Below are 20,538 nucleotides of genomic sequence, written 5' to 3'. Positions count from 1 at the left end.
TTTTAAATAAAATTTATATTAACTGGACGGTAAAATTCGATATCTTTTATTGCAACGAGATTAGTAAAATTTATCACTTTCATTGACTGTTTACTACGGAATTTCCATTGTTAGAGCCTAATTTTTAATAACTATAAAAAAAATTTCATCGTCATCCATTTGAATAATGCCTAAAAACGCTGAGTTTAAACTTTCACATTACAAATCATCTAAAACCTTTAAATCTGCTTTTTTTTTAATTGCATAAGGACGTTTTTCAAAACTACATAACTTCAGCTATAAATCATAGCCAATGCCGTCTTCACGGAGGCATTTCCTGTGACGTGAGATTGTTTGTAATGGGTAAGTTTTAATTCAGTGTACTTTAGGCATATTTCCAACGCCTCATATTTGTTGCCAAAACTCAAAATCAAAGTTTTATGTTACAGGTTTTGAAGATTACCCTATAAAAATGGAAATTCCGTAGCGACCGGTAGATGGAAGTGACACAAATTGAAAAAATTGCGCAACGTTTATTTATTTAAAACTTGCAGAGGTTGGAGTAAGGGGTTACTATGCGATTCCAGTGCTTCATGGTGCTTCGTGCTGTATTTAGTGATTACATCCTGTACGAATGGGATTCTTAGGTGTTCATGAAGTGTTAGGCTTGACACATACCAAGGTGCATCAGCTATCATTCTGAGTATTTTTGATTGGCATCTTTGAATTATGGCTATGTTTGACTTGCTCGCACATCCCCAGAGTTGGATTCCATACTTCCAGATAGGTTTTATGATGGTTTTGTATACAAGGATTTTGTTTTCAAGGCTCAGTTTCGAATTCCTGCCTACTAACCAGTTTAGATCTTTCATTCTTAGGTCAATTTGTTTCCGCTTTTTAAGAATATGTTCTTTCCAGGTGAGTTTTGAGTCAAGATGTATTCCTAGGTATTTAGTGCTAGAGATTGGGGAAGTTGGATATTGTTAAGTGAAACTGGGGGACACGGGTCTCTTCTCAAGGTAAAAGTCACTTGGACTGATTTTGTTTCATTCATTTTAATTCTCCACTTGTAAGACCATGTCTCGATTTCATTCAGTTGTACCTGTAGAATGTTACATGCTATAATTGGATTTTCGTCAGCTGCAAGGATGACAGCATCATCTGCAAATGTGCCAGTGATGGTTTCATTAGTGAAGGGGAGATCTGCTGTGTATAGCACATATAATATTGGTTCAAGAACGCTGCTCTGTGGAACACCAGATTTTATAGGAAAATTATTGGAATTACTTTCATTCACTCTTGTTCGGAATTCTCTCCCACTTAGATAGGATTTTAACAGTTTCAGGTACGTGATGGGTAAAAATTTCTTGATTTTGAAAATCAGGCCTGTGTGCCAAACCTTATCAAAGGCTTGACTAACATCTAGAAAAGCAGCTGTGCAGTAGTGTTTGCTTTCCTTTGCAGAATTTATGGTGTGTACTATTCTATGAACCTGCTGTATTGTCGAGTGTTTTTTTTTTCAAAAGCCAAATTGGTGGTTGGTTATCCATTCCTCAGTATTGGGGTCTGAGTTAATTTTTTGTAACAGTAACCTTTCAAGTATTTTGGATACGACTGGTAGTAGGCTTATTGGCCTATATGATGAAACCTCGTTTGGATTTTTTCCTGCTTTTGGGATTAGTATTATTTCAGCGGTTTTAAAGAGCTTTGACCAGTAGTTTAATCGTAGAATAGCATTGAAGATAAGATTAGTCAGTATGATTCCTTTATCTGGTAGTTCCTTCATCATGTTGGTGTTATTTTGTCCAGCCCAGGAGCTTTTCTAATGTTTAAATATTGGATTTTTTGTTGAACTTCATTTTTGGTCAGTGGTCTGATTACTGGTATGTTCTCTGGAATGTTATTTATGTCCCTTTTAATTTCAATATCTGGAGCGTCATTGTTGGGAGTAAATACTTGAGCTAGGTGCTCAGCAAATAGCGTTGTTTTAGTGTTGGTCCCTGTTCGTTTCTAATTGGAGGTACCGGAGTCTTGGGTTTTTTGTAGTTCTTGATCGGTTTCCATATTGAGTTATCGTACTGTTTTAGATTTGTTATGTAGTTTGTAAATGACAGTTCTTCTTCTTTAAGTTTGGATTTTAGTTAATTGCTTAGCCTGTTTAATGTAATCTTGTCTGCTGGGGCATGGGTTTGGTGCCATTTGGTCCTAGCTTTCCTTTTTTGAGCTACCAACTTTTTAATTTCAGCTGGGATGTATTGGGTTTTGCTACCTGTATTGTTTGCAGGTGTAGCATTTTGTACAGGCTCTATAAGAGTGTTGTTTAAAGCCGTTAATGTTTCGTCTGTCTCTCTTGTTGTTTTGAGGCTTACTTGTAGATTAATATCTTCTTCTAATTTGCTGCGGTATTTTTCCCAGTTAGTTCTCCCAGTATGTAGCCTTGGTGTGGCCGTTTTGTAGACTATAAAGCTGCTGATCGTTGCTATAATTGGGGAGTGGTCAGATGAGAGATCATAGTTCAGCATGACCTCCATGTAACCAGGAGAGATGCCCTGAGTGATAAATAGATCCAGCAGATCAGGTGTTTTGTTTGGATCCGTTGGCCAGTATGTAGGAGAGCCTGTTGACAAAGGGTGGTAGTTTTTTCATGTATTAAGCTTACTAGTTCTCTGCCTTTAGTTGTTGTGAGACGAGATCCAAATAATATATGTTTGCTGTTGAAGTCTCCCCCTGCAATCAATGTATGTCCTAGAGTTTCGAAGAAGTTTTTGAAGTCTTCTTTCTTTAAGTTGTATCGGGGTGGACAGTAGACTGCTGCGACTGTTAGTTCGTAAGACCTCATACTGACTTTGATAACTGTAGCTTGCAAGCAATTTTCGGCATACTTTAGTAGTTCTGCGTGTTTAATAGTATTTTTGATCAGAATAGCTGATCCAGCGTGGGCTGTATTGTCTGGGTGGTTTGAAGAATAGGTTGTGTAGTGAGATATAATAAAGTAAGTTTGACTTGTAAAATGGCTTTCACTTATTAATAGAATGTCAATTTCGTTGTGTAATAGAAATAACTCAACCTCATTTTTGTGCTTTGGAAGTCCATTGGCATTCCACTCTGCTAATTTAATAAAGCTATTGAATTTTAGATATAAGCGTTGTCAGCATGTTTAGGACCATGCTGTTTTGTTGTAGTAATTATTAGAACATGTTTTTGAATTCCTCTAAGAATTTGTTCATCATGTCTTTAATGTTTGATTGTTGTTCAGTACCATTTCTTACTGCATTAGCATAGCTGCCTTGCGATTGTTTTGGGTAATGGGTTAGAGGTACTGATGTTGCTGTACGCATTGTAGGTCTAGTTGTTGTATTGTTAGCGTTTTGTTGAATATTCATACGATTGTTGGCATTGTTTGGCTTGAGTAAGTTATGATAGAATTGGCATCCTTTGTAGATGTCTGGATGTGCACCATTACATAAAGCACACCTAGCAGAGGTATCTTTACTTTTTCTGCAGGCTTTTTTTGCAGGCATTGTTTGGCTTGAGTAAGTTATGATAGAATTGGCATCCTTTGTAGATGTCTGGATGTGCACCATTACATAAAGCACACCTAGCAGAGGTATCTTTACTTTTTTTGCAGGCTTTTTTTGCAGGCATTGTTTGGCTTGAGTAAGTTATGATAGAATTGGCATCCTTTGTAGATGTCTGGATGTGCACCATTACATAAAGCACACCTAGCAGGGGTATCTTTACTTTTTTTGCAGGCTGACGTATTGTGTTCTCCACCACATTTGACGCACTCAAATGGTCTGTTGCAGTACGATCTTGAGTGGCCATATTGCTGACATCTCATGCATTGGGTGATCCCTTTTGTTATTTTTGGAGGTTTCACTTGTATATCTCTATTTTGAAGATTCGTTAGTTTGTAAATGTCTTTGTTGTTTTCTGCTGGTTCTAAGTCGACGAAGAATATATTTAAAGGTTGTTTCGTTGTTCTACTTATGCAATTCAATGCGTTTCTAACCTTATGTCCATTTTTTGCTAATGCAGTTTTTATTTCATCGATGTCCGTCGTGTAGTGTAGGTGTTTGATGACTATTCTATAGGCACGTTCTTCTTTAGGTTGATAAGTATGGTGTACTACATTTTTGTCCCTCATGTATTTTATTATTTTCCTATATGTGTCTGGTGTATCGCAACTTATCTTTACCGTGTTGTCTGCTAAGGATTTTGTGATGTATTGTGTGTTTTCTGCTATTAGATCTATTTGTTTTGATCATTTCATTGTATTTAATTACTCCGTAGACGTATATTGGAGGTGGTTTTGATGTTATATTTGCGTTTTTGTTAGTTTTAGTGGATTCTTCTTCCTCTTGGTCTGGAAGTGTTAGAGAACTATATTTGTTATTTGTTACTGTCTCTGATGGTCTATTGGTAACATCTACTTTTCTTCTTTTCAAGGTTTTTTTGACTACTTGCCAAGGATTTTCTTTATTTTGCTCGCTCTCATCAAATCCTAAGAATTCTTCATCGCTAGTTGATGATCTTCTATGGTGGTGTTGGCTATTATTTATTGCATACTGTGTAGGAATTGGTTAAGCTTCAATATTCTGAGGTTGCTGGTGTTGTGGTGTATATGTGTTGCAAGGTGGGACATCCTGTATAGTAAGTCCATAATTTGTTGATAACATTTGTTGGTTGTAATTAATTCCTGGCCAATTAAAAGCAGGTAATGTATTCATTTTTTATCTAGTAGTCAATTTGTTGACCACTTTTATCAATATACTGATAAAACTACTTTGTTTTGTTTTTGTTAATTTTTGTTAATTACGCTTTCCGTAGCACTATTGATAACGGGAGCAATCGACCGTATACTACGAAAGCTAAGCGGGTACTTTTCGAAATTATTACAAATTTTAATTAAAAAATTAATTTGGCGCGAATAACTGACATTCAAAATCGTCGATCGCTTCAAGCATTGTTTATGAGAGGACAGTTGATTCTACACAAAAAGTGCTCATAAACATTTTTGTTTAACATTATATCAGCTCCATTTTTTGTTTATAACATTCTAAGAGATAAAATCTATTACCTTTGGACTAATATATAAAAAATGTATAGTATAAGTAAATAAATATATTTACTGGATTTAAAAGTTAAAGATCCCTATCTAATTTGCAGTTACATTAATTTATAACGAACATTAAGATAATAATAACAAATTTGTATTTGCAGTGAGATTGAAAATCATTTAAAATCCATAATATATTATTCATATAAACAACTTCATAAAAAAATTAGTTTTTGTGGTAATGTATTATCGCTGTGACCAACAAAGGCCCCAAACAAAATTATATACAATAAATGATTGAAGTAGTTATACAAAACGATTTTTGTTACATTATTAATTAGTTAAACAACATACAATGATTTTTAGAGCTTTTTTAAACTGAATTTCTACAAAAAATATCTGGTTTTCATGCGGAGTGATGATATTTTCTTAACCCATTAATGCCCAGCGTTGCGTTTTCGCAACAGTTGACACAACCCACTATGGCGGCATCTTTTGAAAAATGACATGACTTATTCGGGCAGTCAAAGTTTAGATTTATTTCACAACAGTTTTTTATGTATGTTTTAATAGGAATTAACTGGATAAAAATTTGGTTTTTGATAGCAACGTATTGTTAAATCATTGAAAAAAACATATCTATCAAGTAAGTGCTATTATTTTATCTGTGCTGGTTATTACAACGGCCCAATTATCAGTGTTTCGTTTTCGCTTTGTTTGCTCAACTTATTCCTAAAATTCAATGCGATAGGGTGAGGCCTCATTGCTTATATGCTGATAATTATTTCACCTCTTTGAAATTAATTGATTTTTTAACATCGAAAGGAACAGGTTAGGTAGGAACCATACGATCAAATAGAACAGAAAAGTGTCCATTCAGTGAAACGTTTAAAAAATTCATACATGGAATTTACGAAAATCGGTACGTCATCGTACTCAGGGTATCGCTACCCAAGACAAACGAACCCGATGCGTCCTTTGTCACTCAACAACCAATAAAAAATGTATTAAATGTTGCCTTACATGAAAAATGTTTTATTAAATTTCGTAGTAATACGCAATAATTTTTTTTATATTATATTAATGTCAGTTTATTTAAAACTCTTTTATTATGATTTAATAAAACATTCCGAACAACGTATTTTTAAAAATTTTTTTACAGCAATTGCTTAGTGTAGCGTTTTCACAACAGCCAATTATCAAAAAAAGTTTTTCATTTTTTAAACATATATTTTTGTTAATTTTGTGACTTTTAGTGTATAAATTTTTTCAGAAATTAAAAAAAAATAAGCATAAATAGTTCTGGGCATGAATGGGTTAATATACTCTCAAAAAATTACAGTTAAGCGATATAGAGACAGCCCACAAGTAACGAATTTCAACTTAATATAATATAACTAAAAGTTACTTCTTTTAAAGATAAAATAGTTTAATATAAATTGATCCAGAGCAGTACATCATGCGGGTTAGTATAATGATATACATATTTGTAAAGATGTTTTTACCTTGCTGTGCGTAGATGAAGGAGTTACAGGTGGTGTTTCAGTAGTTGTTGGAGAAAGATTACCGTCGCCGGAATTTGAAGTAGGTAGTCTTTGTTCTTGTACGCTGGCTAATCTAAAAGTTTAGTTGAAAAATTTTAATTTGTTATCCGATTACACATCTATTTATCGATATATTTAAAATGTAGCTTTAGCTACTTAAAAATACTAAAAAGAAAGAGTATAAGTTATTGGTAAGAGCAAAGTTACATAAGGTTTTCATTCATGATCCAAATGTTACTTCATCTGTAATACATGATTATTCCAGTGATTCATCTCAGTACACTTTTCATAGTATGCCAACTAATATTTCAAAACAAGAACAATATCGTGCATCAAGTAATATTCAGCACTTTTCAAATGAAGCTTCCGTTGTTGACTATGTCATTTCATTTTTAATAAAGAAATGTAAACAAAAATTTCATATAACATTTCTACTCCCGTGAGCTAAGTTTGAAAAAGTAAAGAAAATCTACGGTTTAAAGTATTTCTCACCAATTATTAATCTTAAAATAAATAATACTACAGTCTTTTCTTCACAAGACATTGCTAAGTCTCTTGCTTTCACCTTTGAATAACATTCCTCTATAGAAAATTACAACATTATTTTTAGAGACTATAAGCTAGACAAAGAACGCACCATCTTGTCTTTAAAAGTATCCCACGAAAAATCTGTATCTAAACCTCTTACTATTATAGAACTAAATAGCTCCTTGCAGGATACGAAAGACTCAAGCCCAGAACCCGATATATCCCTGTTGTGTTCCTAAAGCAACTATCAATTTTACCAAAACAACATCTACTGAAAATTGTCAATCAAATTTGGAAACATCGGCAATATATGGAAAAATCCAAAATTCTGCCGTTTTTAAAAAACGAAAGCTTGGACTTTATCCAAAATTATATAGGCCCATCTCTCTAAAATGTGCCAAGGCTAAATTAATGGAGAAAATAGTCAACGACGGCGTATGTGAACATGGAAAACTGTTTTTTTTTTCTCACCAGAGCAAAACGGCTACAGACCTAACCGATTAACAATTGAGAATATTGTAGATTTACAAATTGATGTCTACAAAGCATTAGCAATTAATCAAATGTGTATAGTTATTTTCTTTTAAGGAGAGCCTGCAATACGTGTTGTAGAAACTACGTTATTAAAAAATTGCACGCATCCAATATTAGAGGACACTGCTTAGCCTATATTGAAAATTTCTTAAAAGACTTTTCTTTGCAAATAAGAGTTAACAACGTTTATTCAGATTTTTATACTGCAGAAAATGGTACCCCACAAGGCTCAGTACTCAGTCCTACTCTATGACTGGTTTCCATAAACAATATAGTAAATAAATCACCTAAACCTAAACAGTCTCTATGTGCAGAATAGCATATACATTTTTAACCTAGCTAGATGAATTGACAGCTAGTATAGGATTCGAATTCTCCGTTACAAAAACGACTGGTACGCTGTTTTGGGAAAAATCGCTCACTGTATCAGTCCTTTATATTTAAAACAGCGTCATTCCCTTCAAAAACTCAAACCTGTGGTTGGATCAAAAGACATACAGCACGTGGCGCTAACATACAACAAAACCTATCAAATCTCTTCTGGAGGTCCAACTTCCCAACACTTCTCCGTCCGTATAAAACACTTATCAGATCCAAAATCGATTACAGTTTAACTGTGTCTCCGCAACCAATACTACCCTAAAACCGCTAGATACGATTCACAATGTCACTCACTTCAAATAGTTGTCGGAGCTTTTTACACGCCATAGAGAGTTTATATTTAGAAACTGGAGAACCATCATTACAGTAAAGGCTGACACCTCTAACAGTTTCACATGCTTCTTATGTAGTTTCCAATAAAGATCATCCACCAAAATACATTTTCCGAAATTAATCTCGACCTTTTCCCTAATAGACCTTGTACTGGAAAACCTTTTTACATACGAGTAAGATCAATTTTGAATAAATTTAACGCAACAATCCCAGTCGTGTTTCTCTGTGAGATCCAACATCCGGCTCCGCGGTCCCTAATTGCAACATCTCTTTAATAGAGTTAAATAGAGAATAAAAAAACACCAAAATCTTGCTAATAAAAAAACTAAACGAGATTCTTGAATAAGACTAGCTTAAGTGCACAAACATCACCGATTCCTCTAAATACAATGATGGATTGGTTGTGCATTTTTTACTCCAATATCTATCACAGATGACGTGTTTGCTCTTTATCATACCCTAAAACATGCAAACCTCTCAAATATTTCAAAACCTCTGTTTCTTACCGACTCCCTTAGCTTTTTTCTAGCAATGCAGCATCTGTATTCCAAACGTTCTTTAGAGAAGCTAATAACTAAACTAAACTACAAATTTCCCAAGAGAATAACATAACTCCTAAATTTATATGGATCCCATCGCTATAGCCCGTATAGGAATTATCGGCAGTGAATAGGCAGACGGAAATTTTTTCGGGCAGTGAATACTCCTTGTGCAACCCATGTGCTACGTCTCTTAAAGTCATCCGTTTGTTAATTTAGTGTTCAAAATATCAAACAGAACGTTCAATAAACAATCTAACAAACACCTACCAGCTCTATTAGGAGAAAAACGTCCAGTAAAAACTAATTAAATTTTCTAAGGTCAATCAATATTTTTTACCAAAATAAATTTATTATTAGGCTTTGTTTACTTAGTAACGCCATTAATAACCTGTTGGTGAATGCGGCAACTTTAATAAAATATACTTATGTGGGTAGTTATTTACCTTAACGTTACAACTAATCATTATTCAGGCGATTTTTTTATTAAACCAAAGTTGAGTTAAGCCTAACAATAAGTTTAGATTAGGTAAAACATATTCATTGACCTTAATAAATGTAATAAGTTTTTTATTGGACAGTGTTCTTTCAATAGAACTGGTAGATTGTTTATTGAATGTTCTCTTTGGTGCTTTAAACACTCAACTAACAAATGGATGGCGATAAAAGGCCTAGCACTTAGGTCATACAAGAGGCGTTCACTACCCGAAAGCATGTGTGAGTGTGTTCTACACGTAGGCGCCTTATAACCGTTGCAATAAACCATGCAGTAGCACTAGTTTTCTACTGTGGTGTATCTGGTTTTAGCGATCTTAGTGTACATTGTAATAAAAGATAGTGTAGATGTGACAAAAAATGTTTTGAGATCTTTAGATATAATGAGCACTAATTCAGATTGAACACTTGTAGGTGCATCACGGGCACTTCTGTCTGCCCCTTTACTCAGGTGATATTATTTTACGAAAGTTACTGTATATATGTAGTCAGGTTGGGTTGTATTATATTTAAAATATATTTAAATGGAACAACGTAAACTGACTGTATCGGGTATGAAACGTGTCCAGTGTGCGCACCGACAATGTACAAAAAGATTTGTACAATACGTATGTAAGATGCAAATCGTATCCAAAGTGCGTTCGACGTTATGATTGCCTCGTAGAAGATGTTGTCGAAGGCTCCCTTTGTATGAGAAATGCTCCTTCATAAGCATACTGTACCTGATGTATCGGATTTACAACTAAAACACCATACCTACTGTGTATATAGTGCATAACTAGAGTATTTAGTACAAATAATATCAAACTTATCCACCTCAGAGACTTAGTTTTTTATTGTCGGGTATTGCCGTTTTGGGTATGAAAACCACCATAATTCTCGATGCTTTTGGTATGTACCCCAGTTTTAAGCTACCCTGTAGTATTATATATAAATTTTTTGTACATAAGGTCATTTCCCTTCTGTCGAAGTATTGGTTAAATCTCATATCAACCCGCTTCTTTTGCCATATGCTATTTTCCCCTAAAACATGAGTCATAGTATCCAGTCCTGGCTACTGCGATGTATCTAGTGGTATTAGTTTGGGTTTGGACTTGACTCACCTGTTAATTCACCTGACTCCTTTTGGTGTGAGTATATACTTGTCTGAGGGTTCTTTAAGATAATTTTGTTGAGCCTGTTTTTGATTCTATTTTTTTGGCCTTCTATGTTTCTTCGTATATTCAGCCAGAGCTTTGCGATAATCGCCCTAATCACCTATTCTTTTAATTTGAGGCAAAAATAAATTTTCGTCTGACTTCTATCCTTTGGCTTACAAGGTTTTTATTCCACCATGACATTTTTCTGTTGGATCGTAACTACCTTCAGGAAATTCTATTCGAACTTCGACAAGAAAATCTCTGAAAATAGTTCGATGGCCACATCTAGGTCCAGTTTATGCGTTCATTTATCTCTGCCATAACAATATTACAGGTTTAATTGATATACTACCCAGTCTGTTTTCAAGGGTTACGATAAGATTCCTTGATATGATTACATGTTAACAGTTCTAGCCATGTAGGTCGTGGGAATAGTTATAAATATATATATATATATATATATATATATATATATATATATATATATATATATATATATTTATTTCCTACATATAGTATGTCTAAATAACAACATTGGATGATCAATGGCACTATAAATTTACTGCAATTTCTGTGGTTTCTGCAACTGTTTTACACCCTCGGTGGTGGTTGTTCGGAATCATTATATGGAAGGATGCTGATCGGGTAAGATTCCTCACTATGTTGGTTCACCCGCATGGCATTAAAATCGTCGATTTCTCTTATTGTTACATTTCCAAGTATCGAGAGAGAACTCGTCGATCGTGTAGACTAAGATTTATGCATCTTCCCCGATCTTCCGATTTTTTAACAAACAGTTTCTCGACTTTACTCTTGATGTTGTTTTCTTAAATGGGCCCTGATAATTGATTTATCAGCCCCTTCATAGATAACGCGGGTGACGACCATGGGGCGCTTGGGCGTATTAATGTGATCTCTGCGGCTAGGGTCGCCTCTCTGATCGTTCCAGTTCTGTTTATATTTATAAAAGCAGATTTACTTACATTTAAGCGCTTTTCTGAGAGATCCCTTTTTGTTTTAATATCGCTGGGTATTTGTTTTTCCGTATTGGAAAGAAAAACTCCGGCAGATCCGGCAGTGGAAAACTAAGTTAAATTAGAAAATACAGAAATGTGTGTATCAATAATTATTGTTGGTAGACGCGTCTTTAAATTTTTTAATATAAAAAAAAAATATTATTAAAATAGTGGCGAGTTTTTGTCTTTATTACCTTTTTAAAGTAACAAGGGTACCCGTAAGTTTTTTACATCTTCTAAGTGCGCTTTCTAGTCTTTCCGGCTCGTCCTTTAAAAATGTCTCTTCTCGCATAACTTTTTCCATTTCTGTCGTTAAAAATGACTTCATGCTGTCTTGCAATCCAGGGAACCTAAAATTAGAAAGTTACTGTTAAAAAAAGAACAAAACAAACATATATATATATATATGGGGTGTGTTATGGTCGTATACACCTGGGAATGCACACCCCATCTATTACTACTTTCTATCTAATAATATGTTCTTTTAACTATACTTATAATCTTCGGTTACAGCAGTCATGCTGTGCCAATACCACAAAATATAGACAAGTGAATCAACTGTACAGACAGACGCCCTTCACACACCTAATATTCTCCAGGTAGCTAAAATGGACCAAGCTCGCGAAATCTGAGCATTAAGGTCACGTACCGACAAACGTGGGTTCGATGGCCAGACCCTTTGAGAACAAAATTATTTTCAAAGCACGTGGTGTTCGTGTGTATTAAGGTATAAAAAAAGTGCTTATTACAAGCTTAAATTTTTATTTTAAGAAGATCTTTTCGGAATTAAATCATTCCATCATCAGTTAACTAAAAGAGAGAGTAAAAATACCAATATTAAAAAACACAAGTTAAAATTTATGGATATCTCCACTTCATGGTTTGTTCCAGTTTCACTTTTAAAATTATTTTGCCAATTCGACGGCTGAGTGAGCGAGCACAAACAATCCGAATGGGGAACCACCGGGGTCGGTGACACGCTATCAGGAACACAAATTCTAGGACACTAGTCCAAAGTCACGTAAAAATTAAATTCAATCAATCATAGGGAGAAAAGCTCTTCAAGCTACCTCAAAAATCAGGTGGCTTAATCACACAAAGTAAAACAGAGGATGTCCCATTACCCAGGGCATTCAAAGTAGCGTAGAGTACATAAGCCTCCTCATTCGTTATGTGCTGCGATGGGGAGGGGTCGTTGGTTATAGCTTGGAGGTCAAATAGGTACCACTCCATTATGGAGTGTGACCGGTTTGATCTTTGGATATGTGGGTCCCACTGTTTCATTGGAGCACACATGTCACTAGGAGCTGGGGTTTAAACAAAAGTTGTATGTGTGTGTGTGTGTTGAAAAATTATCAAAACAAAAAAAAAACTACCAGAACTATACAAAAAGGAAAGTGAAAAAGTGTAAGGTGAAAAAAGGAATATTGAAATAAAGAAATACGAGATAGATGAAACAATAACTTTGAAATCTTGACAGACCAACACTCAAAAGAAAAAGTTGCATTTGAAAGTATTTGAAATGAACACTAGCCATCACCACCAACCAAAATATGTAAAATAAACAATTTTATTTCGTTAGCAAAAATCAAATGAAAACCGCCTACATATTTCTCAATGGTTTGAATTAACATATATTTGAAAATGTTGAAAGTCAATTTTAAGAATTTGGGGATGGAATTGGTTGAAGAAATGAGGGTGAAAGGAGAAATTTGGATGTTTAAGGGATTTTGATGGCCGAGAAAAGTTATCTGTTGTTGATCTTAAGACGGAAGAACATTGAATCCTGAGAAGTGATAAGTTTTTTGATAAACGAATATCAGGAACATTTTACAATTGAATGTTAACCGTGTTTTTTTTTAGAACCATATTGCAGATGCATAGAGATCGAAACGAAATGCATAATAAAATTAATTTGTAAGGTTTTCTTTTGTTAATTCTCTGTAAAGTAGTTAAGTAGTATTTGTTATTTGAATAAATAAATTTCAAAATTAAAATCATAATATATATATATATATATATATATATATATAAATTCTAGGCATTCACTACCCACAGTCGGTATTTGACCTCTTCGGGTAACATTGTGTCGCGCGGCGTCGATTGATATACGATTTCACTAATTTTGAGTCATTTTTACCAAACTTTCGGTCATAACTTTTTAATCGGAACTGAAATATAAACTGAACCTAAATATTCATGCTCGACTTTTTAATACACGTCGGTTAATATATCACAAGTAATATTTCTGCGACCATAACAAGGTACTTCCGGTTATAACTTTTTAACAGAAAGTGATATAAAACCGGAAGTGGATGAAGAAACCAGTGAATCTGGTCGTCCGATGAATGAGTAATACAGTACGATATTAGCGTCATCCATTATAATTATACCTAATCAAAAGCGTTGAGACGATAGAAAATAGGAACATACGTAAATTTATTATTTGCTTTTGAGATGTGGATATATGAAAATAACTTTTAAGTGAACAGAGAACAGTAAAAGAGATGAAAAGATTAAAAATTGATATATTGGGAATTAGTGAAACACACTGGCAAAACTCTGGACAATGCGATATACTTGGATATAAAGTTTACTATGCTGGAAACGACACAACACATCACAGAAACGGCACCGCAATAATAGTTGCCCCACGTATTAATTCGGCAGTATAATCTTTCACTCCCCATTCAGATAGAATACTGCTTTTACAAATTCAAGCAACACCGGTAGATATTAACATATTACAGGTATACTCGCCAACGGCAGATAAAGATAAGGCAACCAGCAAAGAATTCTATGAACAACTGGGAAGCCTGATGAAAATGACAAAAAAACATAAAGTAACAATAGTGATGGGAGATTTTAACGCAAAGGTTGGCAGAGGCAAGGTGAATGAGATCGTGGGGAACTTCGGCCTAGGAGAGAGAAACGATAGAGGTGATAGACTTATATGCTTCTGCCAGGAATATAACCTGCTGTTAAGTAATACACTCTTCAAGCTCCCCAAACGTCGACTTTACACATGGAAATCCCCCGCTGACTCACCTAATAACATCATAAGGAATCAGATAGATTATACAGCAGTACCAACAAGATATAAAAACATGATAAAATCATCAAAAAAGTACCCAGGTGTCGATGTTCCTACGGACCACAATCTGTTGGTATGCAGAATGGTCATGAGAGTAAAACGGCTCGAGAAAAGATCTAATTTAAACACAATTGATATTAAGAAACTCACTTACCCACAAACTGAAATAAAAGTACCAGAACAACTAGGAAAGAAAATAAACGACATTAACGAGAACACGTCGGACATAATAGAGAGATGGGATAAATCGAGGGAAGCAATCCAAACAACATGCGCGACTGTATTAAAGCGTGACAGACGGAAGAAGAAAGAATGGATGTCTGATGAGATAATGGATATGATGGATGAAAGACGTAAATTCAAGAATAAAAATGCAGAAAAATACCAGCAGATCCACAAAATCATAAGAACGAAAATTCGAGAAGCCAAAGAAAAATGGTTTTCCAACGAATGCAGGGAAATAGAACAATACGAACGAAAATACGACAGTTACAATATGCACAAAAAAATAAAATCAATGACAAACAAGAGGAAATTCCCAACAGTCACCCAACAGCATAAAAAATGGCGATGGAAATCTTATCTCGGAGCCATCAACGATCTTAGAAACATGGAAATCATAGATAGAAAAATTATTTGCATCTGACAGGACTGATGATCACCTATATGGAGAAGGAGAAACAGGACCTTTAATCCTTAAATCGGAGATAGAAGATGTCATTGCAGCACTAAAAAACAATAAGTCAGCTGGTCCGGACAATGTACCCTGCGAAATATTAAAGATCCTATGTAAATCAGACAAACAGTACCTGGATAATCTAGTTGAACTTTTTAACAACATATATAATAGCGGTAAAATCCCGGAGAACTGGCTTCAGTCAACATTTATTACAATCCCGAAGAGACCAAATGCACAGATCTGTGATGACTACCGGCTTATAAGCTTGATCAATCATGTCACTAAAGTGTTCACAAAGATCATTCATAGAAGAATATATGATAAATGTAACTCAAATATTGATAGATCGCAGTTTGGCTTTCGGAACGCACTGGAACTGGAGAAGCAATTTTTACTCTCCAGTTGCTTATACAGCGGTATAGAGACGTTGATAAGGACGAAAACAAATCAAAAGAAGTAAAAAAAGAGATAAGAAAAAAATCGCGAATATTTAAAATCACTAGTTCAATCTAGAATATTGTTTATTAATGCAGGTACAACTATAACATTCATACTAAAAATCACCGATAAAAGTAGTCATTTTAGTTTTTTTGTTCACCTACCTTAATTTAAGATCAGCAACGGTTTTTGAACTTTTACTTAATACTAAGGCCATATTTTCCACATCTGACATATTGACTCTCGTTTTTCTATTAATTACGTTCCCTCGAAGTTCCTCTACTGTCGATTCTAAATCACTAAGGTCTTTTTCCAATCTTAACATTTCCTGTTTATACAAATCTTCTTCTCTGGTAAGTCTTACGCGCTCTTGGTCCATGCCTTAAAAATAAAAATAGTGTGCAACCTTTAAAAAATTTGTATAACAATATAAAAATTTTGATTTAATGACAGGATATATAATTGATGACAGCAAGCCATGATCTAGAAGAAGATTGGCTGCTGTTTATCCTCAAACGATTTTTAACATATCACATTATGACGATACTCTTAAAACACTATGATAAACTGATAATAAAAATAATAGATCTCAATTGGCAGCTCACTACAAATGCAAATTGCAGCAGGTAAAGTGGTCAAACTGGAAAGATCATGGTTCAGTGTTGAAGAATCAACAATGTTGAAGAGGCCTATTAGGCCGAAATACGTATAAGCGGATACACAGACGCACTATACGTGAAATCAAATCTTAACTGCCTTTTCTTTTTTATTGCGATTTACTCTGTACGAGTACTAGAAACCAATTCGCTAGGATTTTTGCTTAGTTGAGGAGATATGTCATGGAATGCAAATTTTAGATTCCCCATGTCTCTAATAACATCTTTATTAACGTCTGTTTTGCCTTGCAATTCTTAGAAGGCACAGCAGATGTCGCTATTTGCGTCCATTCGAAGCCATAATAGAGTTGCTTCCTGAGACAGAATAGATTTATTTTCACGTTCAGAGCGACTGTGAAAGCCGTTCTGAAGAGGCCTATTAGGCCGAAATACATATAAGAGGATACACAGACGCACTATAAGTGAAATCAAATCTTAACTGTCTTTTCCTTTTTACAATATTTATAGTGTCACCGTGCTCTGACAAGGGCTCAAGGAATGAGGAGAAGGAAAGGGCTTAAATTTAATCACTTTTTTTAAATTTACAGCCATTATCTGCTCCTTTTAGTGCTATGTCTGTCATGTTTGTTATGATTTATGTCTTCTCTCATTTTCACATATCGCGTTTTTGTTTGGTTGACTGTAAGTTCGTATCCTTTAAAATCTTCTTTAAATATCTGAAAAACTTTTTCTAACATGTTTTTTCGTTCTTGCTACTGTCACCACACTATCCTCGCCATGCACTGTTCCTTGCTATGCTTCTGTTTGTGCTCACATTTAATCTTCTTGCGATTTGTTTTATTACTAGGTTGAATAAATTCGTTGATAGGAGATCCCATTGTTTTAAACTCCAATTAACTAAAAATTTCCATAAAAAGCTTCCTTTCATTGTTATCCGATTTTTCGTGTCTCTAAACGTCATTCTCACTAGCCTGATAAGCTTTTCAGGTATTTATAACGTTATAACCTCATATAGCATCTTTCGGCTTGTCGAATTTATTATGCCTTTTTCAAATCGATACAATTTTAACACATTTATTTGAATAAATCCTCTCTGGTATTTTCCCATAACTTTGTTTTTATATTTCATTGATCTTTTCCTAAGAATTTTTGAAACTGTTTATACACCACTTCTAATAGTGCTACACCTCAATATTTTTCACACTTCATTGTGTCACCTTTTTTGTAGATCGAGAGCACTGTTTCATTGTTTTGGCATTTTCTCCATTTATCAAACTGCTAACGTTAAAGGGAAGATTCTTTCTTGCAGTCTTTCGTCACCTTCCCCGAAAATCTCAGCTGGATACCAGTTTCTCCTACCTCCTTGATATTTTTTAGGTCTCTTATTATTTCTTTAACTTCATATAGACATTTTTACCCCTTTTGTATAAGTAGGCATCTTCTATGTACGCTAATTATATTTTAATTGCTCGTCTGGTTCTCTTCTTTCTTTCTCAATTTTTTTTTAACTTCTCTTCTTCTAGCCACATAGTTATCGACTTGTCGATATTAATCGACATATTTTGAGTATTTCCTTTATCTACTTTAATATACTGGTAATGTTAACTACCCTATATAGATCAAACATGTATATTGTCAAACGATAACATACGTGGATAAATATAAATGCAATTTTCCACTATATGTCAACACTATATTAACAATTTAACAAAGGCATACTTTTGTATTTAGCTTTTTACATAAATTGTATGAATGTGGAATATATTGGTATAAGGGGCTACAAAATTAAAAATTACAATAAACTGTCATTTTTTATTTCACTACTATCTATTGATTGACCTTATAATACCTTATCAGCAAACCTTACTTTAGCTTCATAAAGTTACTGAAGCTCATTTACCCTAAACTATTGATAACGGGAAAAATTTTGTCTTTGGATGAAATACAAAATAAATAAAATATATAATAAATACAGAATAAACAAAATTTCTATACATAGGCAAATGTAATTATAGTAGAATACTGGAATGAAAAAATAAAAGAACAGGAGAACTATAGATACCTCAGAGGCGATACATAGATTATTACATAGTCAGCAATACAAGCCACGCGCATAGTGCTGACAATAGACAGTTAATCGAGGAGCTAAAAGCAGATATTGTAAAAGGGCAACTTATCGATGTAACAGCTATGAGATATAGCTTTGAAAAAAATTTAAAATTAACATACCAGGCAGAGAAGAAAGGTGTACTCATAGAAACATAAGCTACCTGGTACACAGATGGTTCAAAAATATCGAAGAATGTAGGAGCTGCAATAGTAGGGACAAATAAAGGGATACGTTTACTAGTAAGTCTATCTAAGGATGTCACGATTTTCTAAGTGAAAATACCGGCAATCCATCACTGCGTGGAAGAAATAAAATTACAGAAAAGAAGGTACCATTTAGTTGTCTTCTTCACAGATAGTCAGGAAGAGTTTAAGGTACTCAATCCTGTAAAGGTCAATTCTAAGCTAGTATGAGATTGTGTGGGTACTCTAAATTAACTAGGAGAGCATAGCGAGATTACGGTAGCCTGAGTACCGGGAAACGATAGGACCAATGAAAAAGCAGATAAAATGGTCAAACAAGGTTCATTAAAGCCATTCGTTAAATCGGAACCATTGCATGCAGGCGAAACAGTTTATTACAGACATTCACCAAAATTTACGGCATACCTAAATAAGCAAAGACAGGACAATTTCAAAGCCATAGTAGGTCTGCTATCAGGGCACTGTAAGCTGAATAGGCAATTGAAGCTGATGGGATTGGCAGATAATGACGTATGCAGATTTTGTCACCCAGAAGAGGAAAGGACAAAGCACATTTCATGTTAGTGTGACAGCCTAGTAAATGTGTGGCAAATGCGCTGTTCTTTGCATTAGACGAAAAAAATATATTAGCAAAGAGATACATGGAAGGTTTGATCTCGAAGTTCTTAGACCTTTTAAAAAGTGTCAGGCTAGATCTAGATAGGCAATCTAATCGAATAGATACCTTCAAAAGTATTAAATAAAGAAGGATCTAATACTTGAGAAAAATGAGAGAATAGCATAAGAAAGAAGGGCAGTATGCAGACTTAATAGTATATAATATACAGATATCATTAAAGAAAGAAAAATAAACATTTATCACACAATTGTAAAGAGTACCACTAACGAGACATATTTAGAAACAAACGCATAAAAGAATATTTGTGACAAGAAAACAATAATTATAGAGAGTGAAAAACAAACATCTGAAATATTATGGACACGTATTCTGAAAGGAGTAAAAGCGACTACCAAGAGCAGCATAGAATTGTTAACCCCATAAGAGAATAAAGCGAGGACGACCAAAAACTAATTGAAAAACAAACATTACAAAATCAATGAAAATGAGAAACCAAGATAAGAAATCTGCCGAGATTAGGATATCTGAGAAATCTAGAGAACGGATAGACTTAATGCTTGGATAAGATAATAAGATAGGTTCGGTGACTTCAATATCTCTCCAATAATTTCGTTTGGTAGTATACTACTAGTAGTATACGTTTGGTAGTATATTTGGTACTATATAAAGCAATTGGTGCTTGCACGTATCAATCTATTACAAAAGATCAATAATCCCAAATTTTTACCATTAAAGGAGATATTATTATCTCGATAACAATATTACAGGAAGGCATGTTATATCCTTTGATCCATTTGTAGGCAACAGCTTTCTCTTTAGGCAAGATAACGCCCGACCAAACATTGCTGTACAAGTAATGGACTTGGCGAAATTAATAGTCAGGTTATCCAGTACTACCTTAAAATCTAGGTGAATTTAAAGAAGGTGTGGTTGCTGAATGAAAAAATATTTGACACACCACACTACTTATATCTTCATTAGTAGTATATCTGAATTAAAGGAAGCAGTTATAAGATTCAGGAAATTCAATTCTTTAAATTTCAACTTAATTTACTTATCGTGTAGATTTTCACTCTGCCAGAGTACCAGGGACGAAAATGATCTTGGGCTTTCCCCTAAAAACCCCCTTCGCAGGGGGGCAAGAGCGCAAAAAATCAATTTACCAAGAATCTGTACACCTTAAAAAAATGTTTTAAATAAAAAATGTAGCTGAGATAATTTTAAACAAAAC

The 20,538-nt window shown here is 34.2% G+C and overlaps 1 protein-coding gene across 1 annotated transcript in view; it reads right to left on the bottom strand.

Annotated features, from left to right (window-relative positions):
- The window catches only part of LOC140443550 (coiled-coil domain-containing protein AGAP005037), a 1,206,743-nt gene that overhangs the window by 62,133 nt on the left and 1,124,072 nt on the right, over nt 1–20,538 (bottom strand). The window contains exons 18-20 of the mRNA XM_072534868.1: nt 15,923–16,139; nt 11,742–11,897; nt 6,544–6,655 (exon numbers count right to left, since the gene is read on the bottom strand). Coding sequence (XP_072390969.1) covers nt 6,544–6,655; nt 11,742–11,897; nt 15,923–16,139 — 485 coding nt within the window. The remainder of the gene's footprint in view (nt 1–6,543; nt 6,656–11,741; nt 11,898–15,922; nt 16,140–20,538) is intronic.

The sequence above is a fragment of the Diabrotica undecimpunctata genome, chromosome 6 (genome assembly GCF_040954645.1).
Source record: "Diabrotica undecimpunctata isolate CICGRU chromosome 6, icDiaUnde3, whole genome shotgun sequence".
In the NCBI taxonomy this organism is placed as follows: Eukaryota; Metazoa; Arthropoda; class Insecta; order Coleoptera; family Chrysomelidae; genus Diabrotica; species Diabrotica undecimpunctata.
This window is presented reverse-complemented; position numbering and strand designations above follow the sequence as displayed.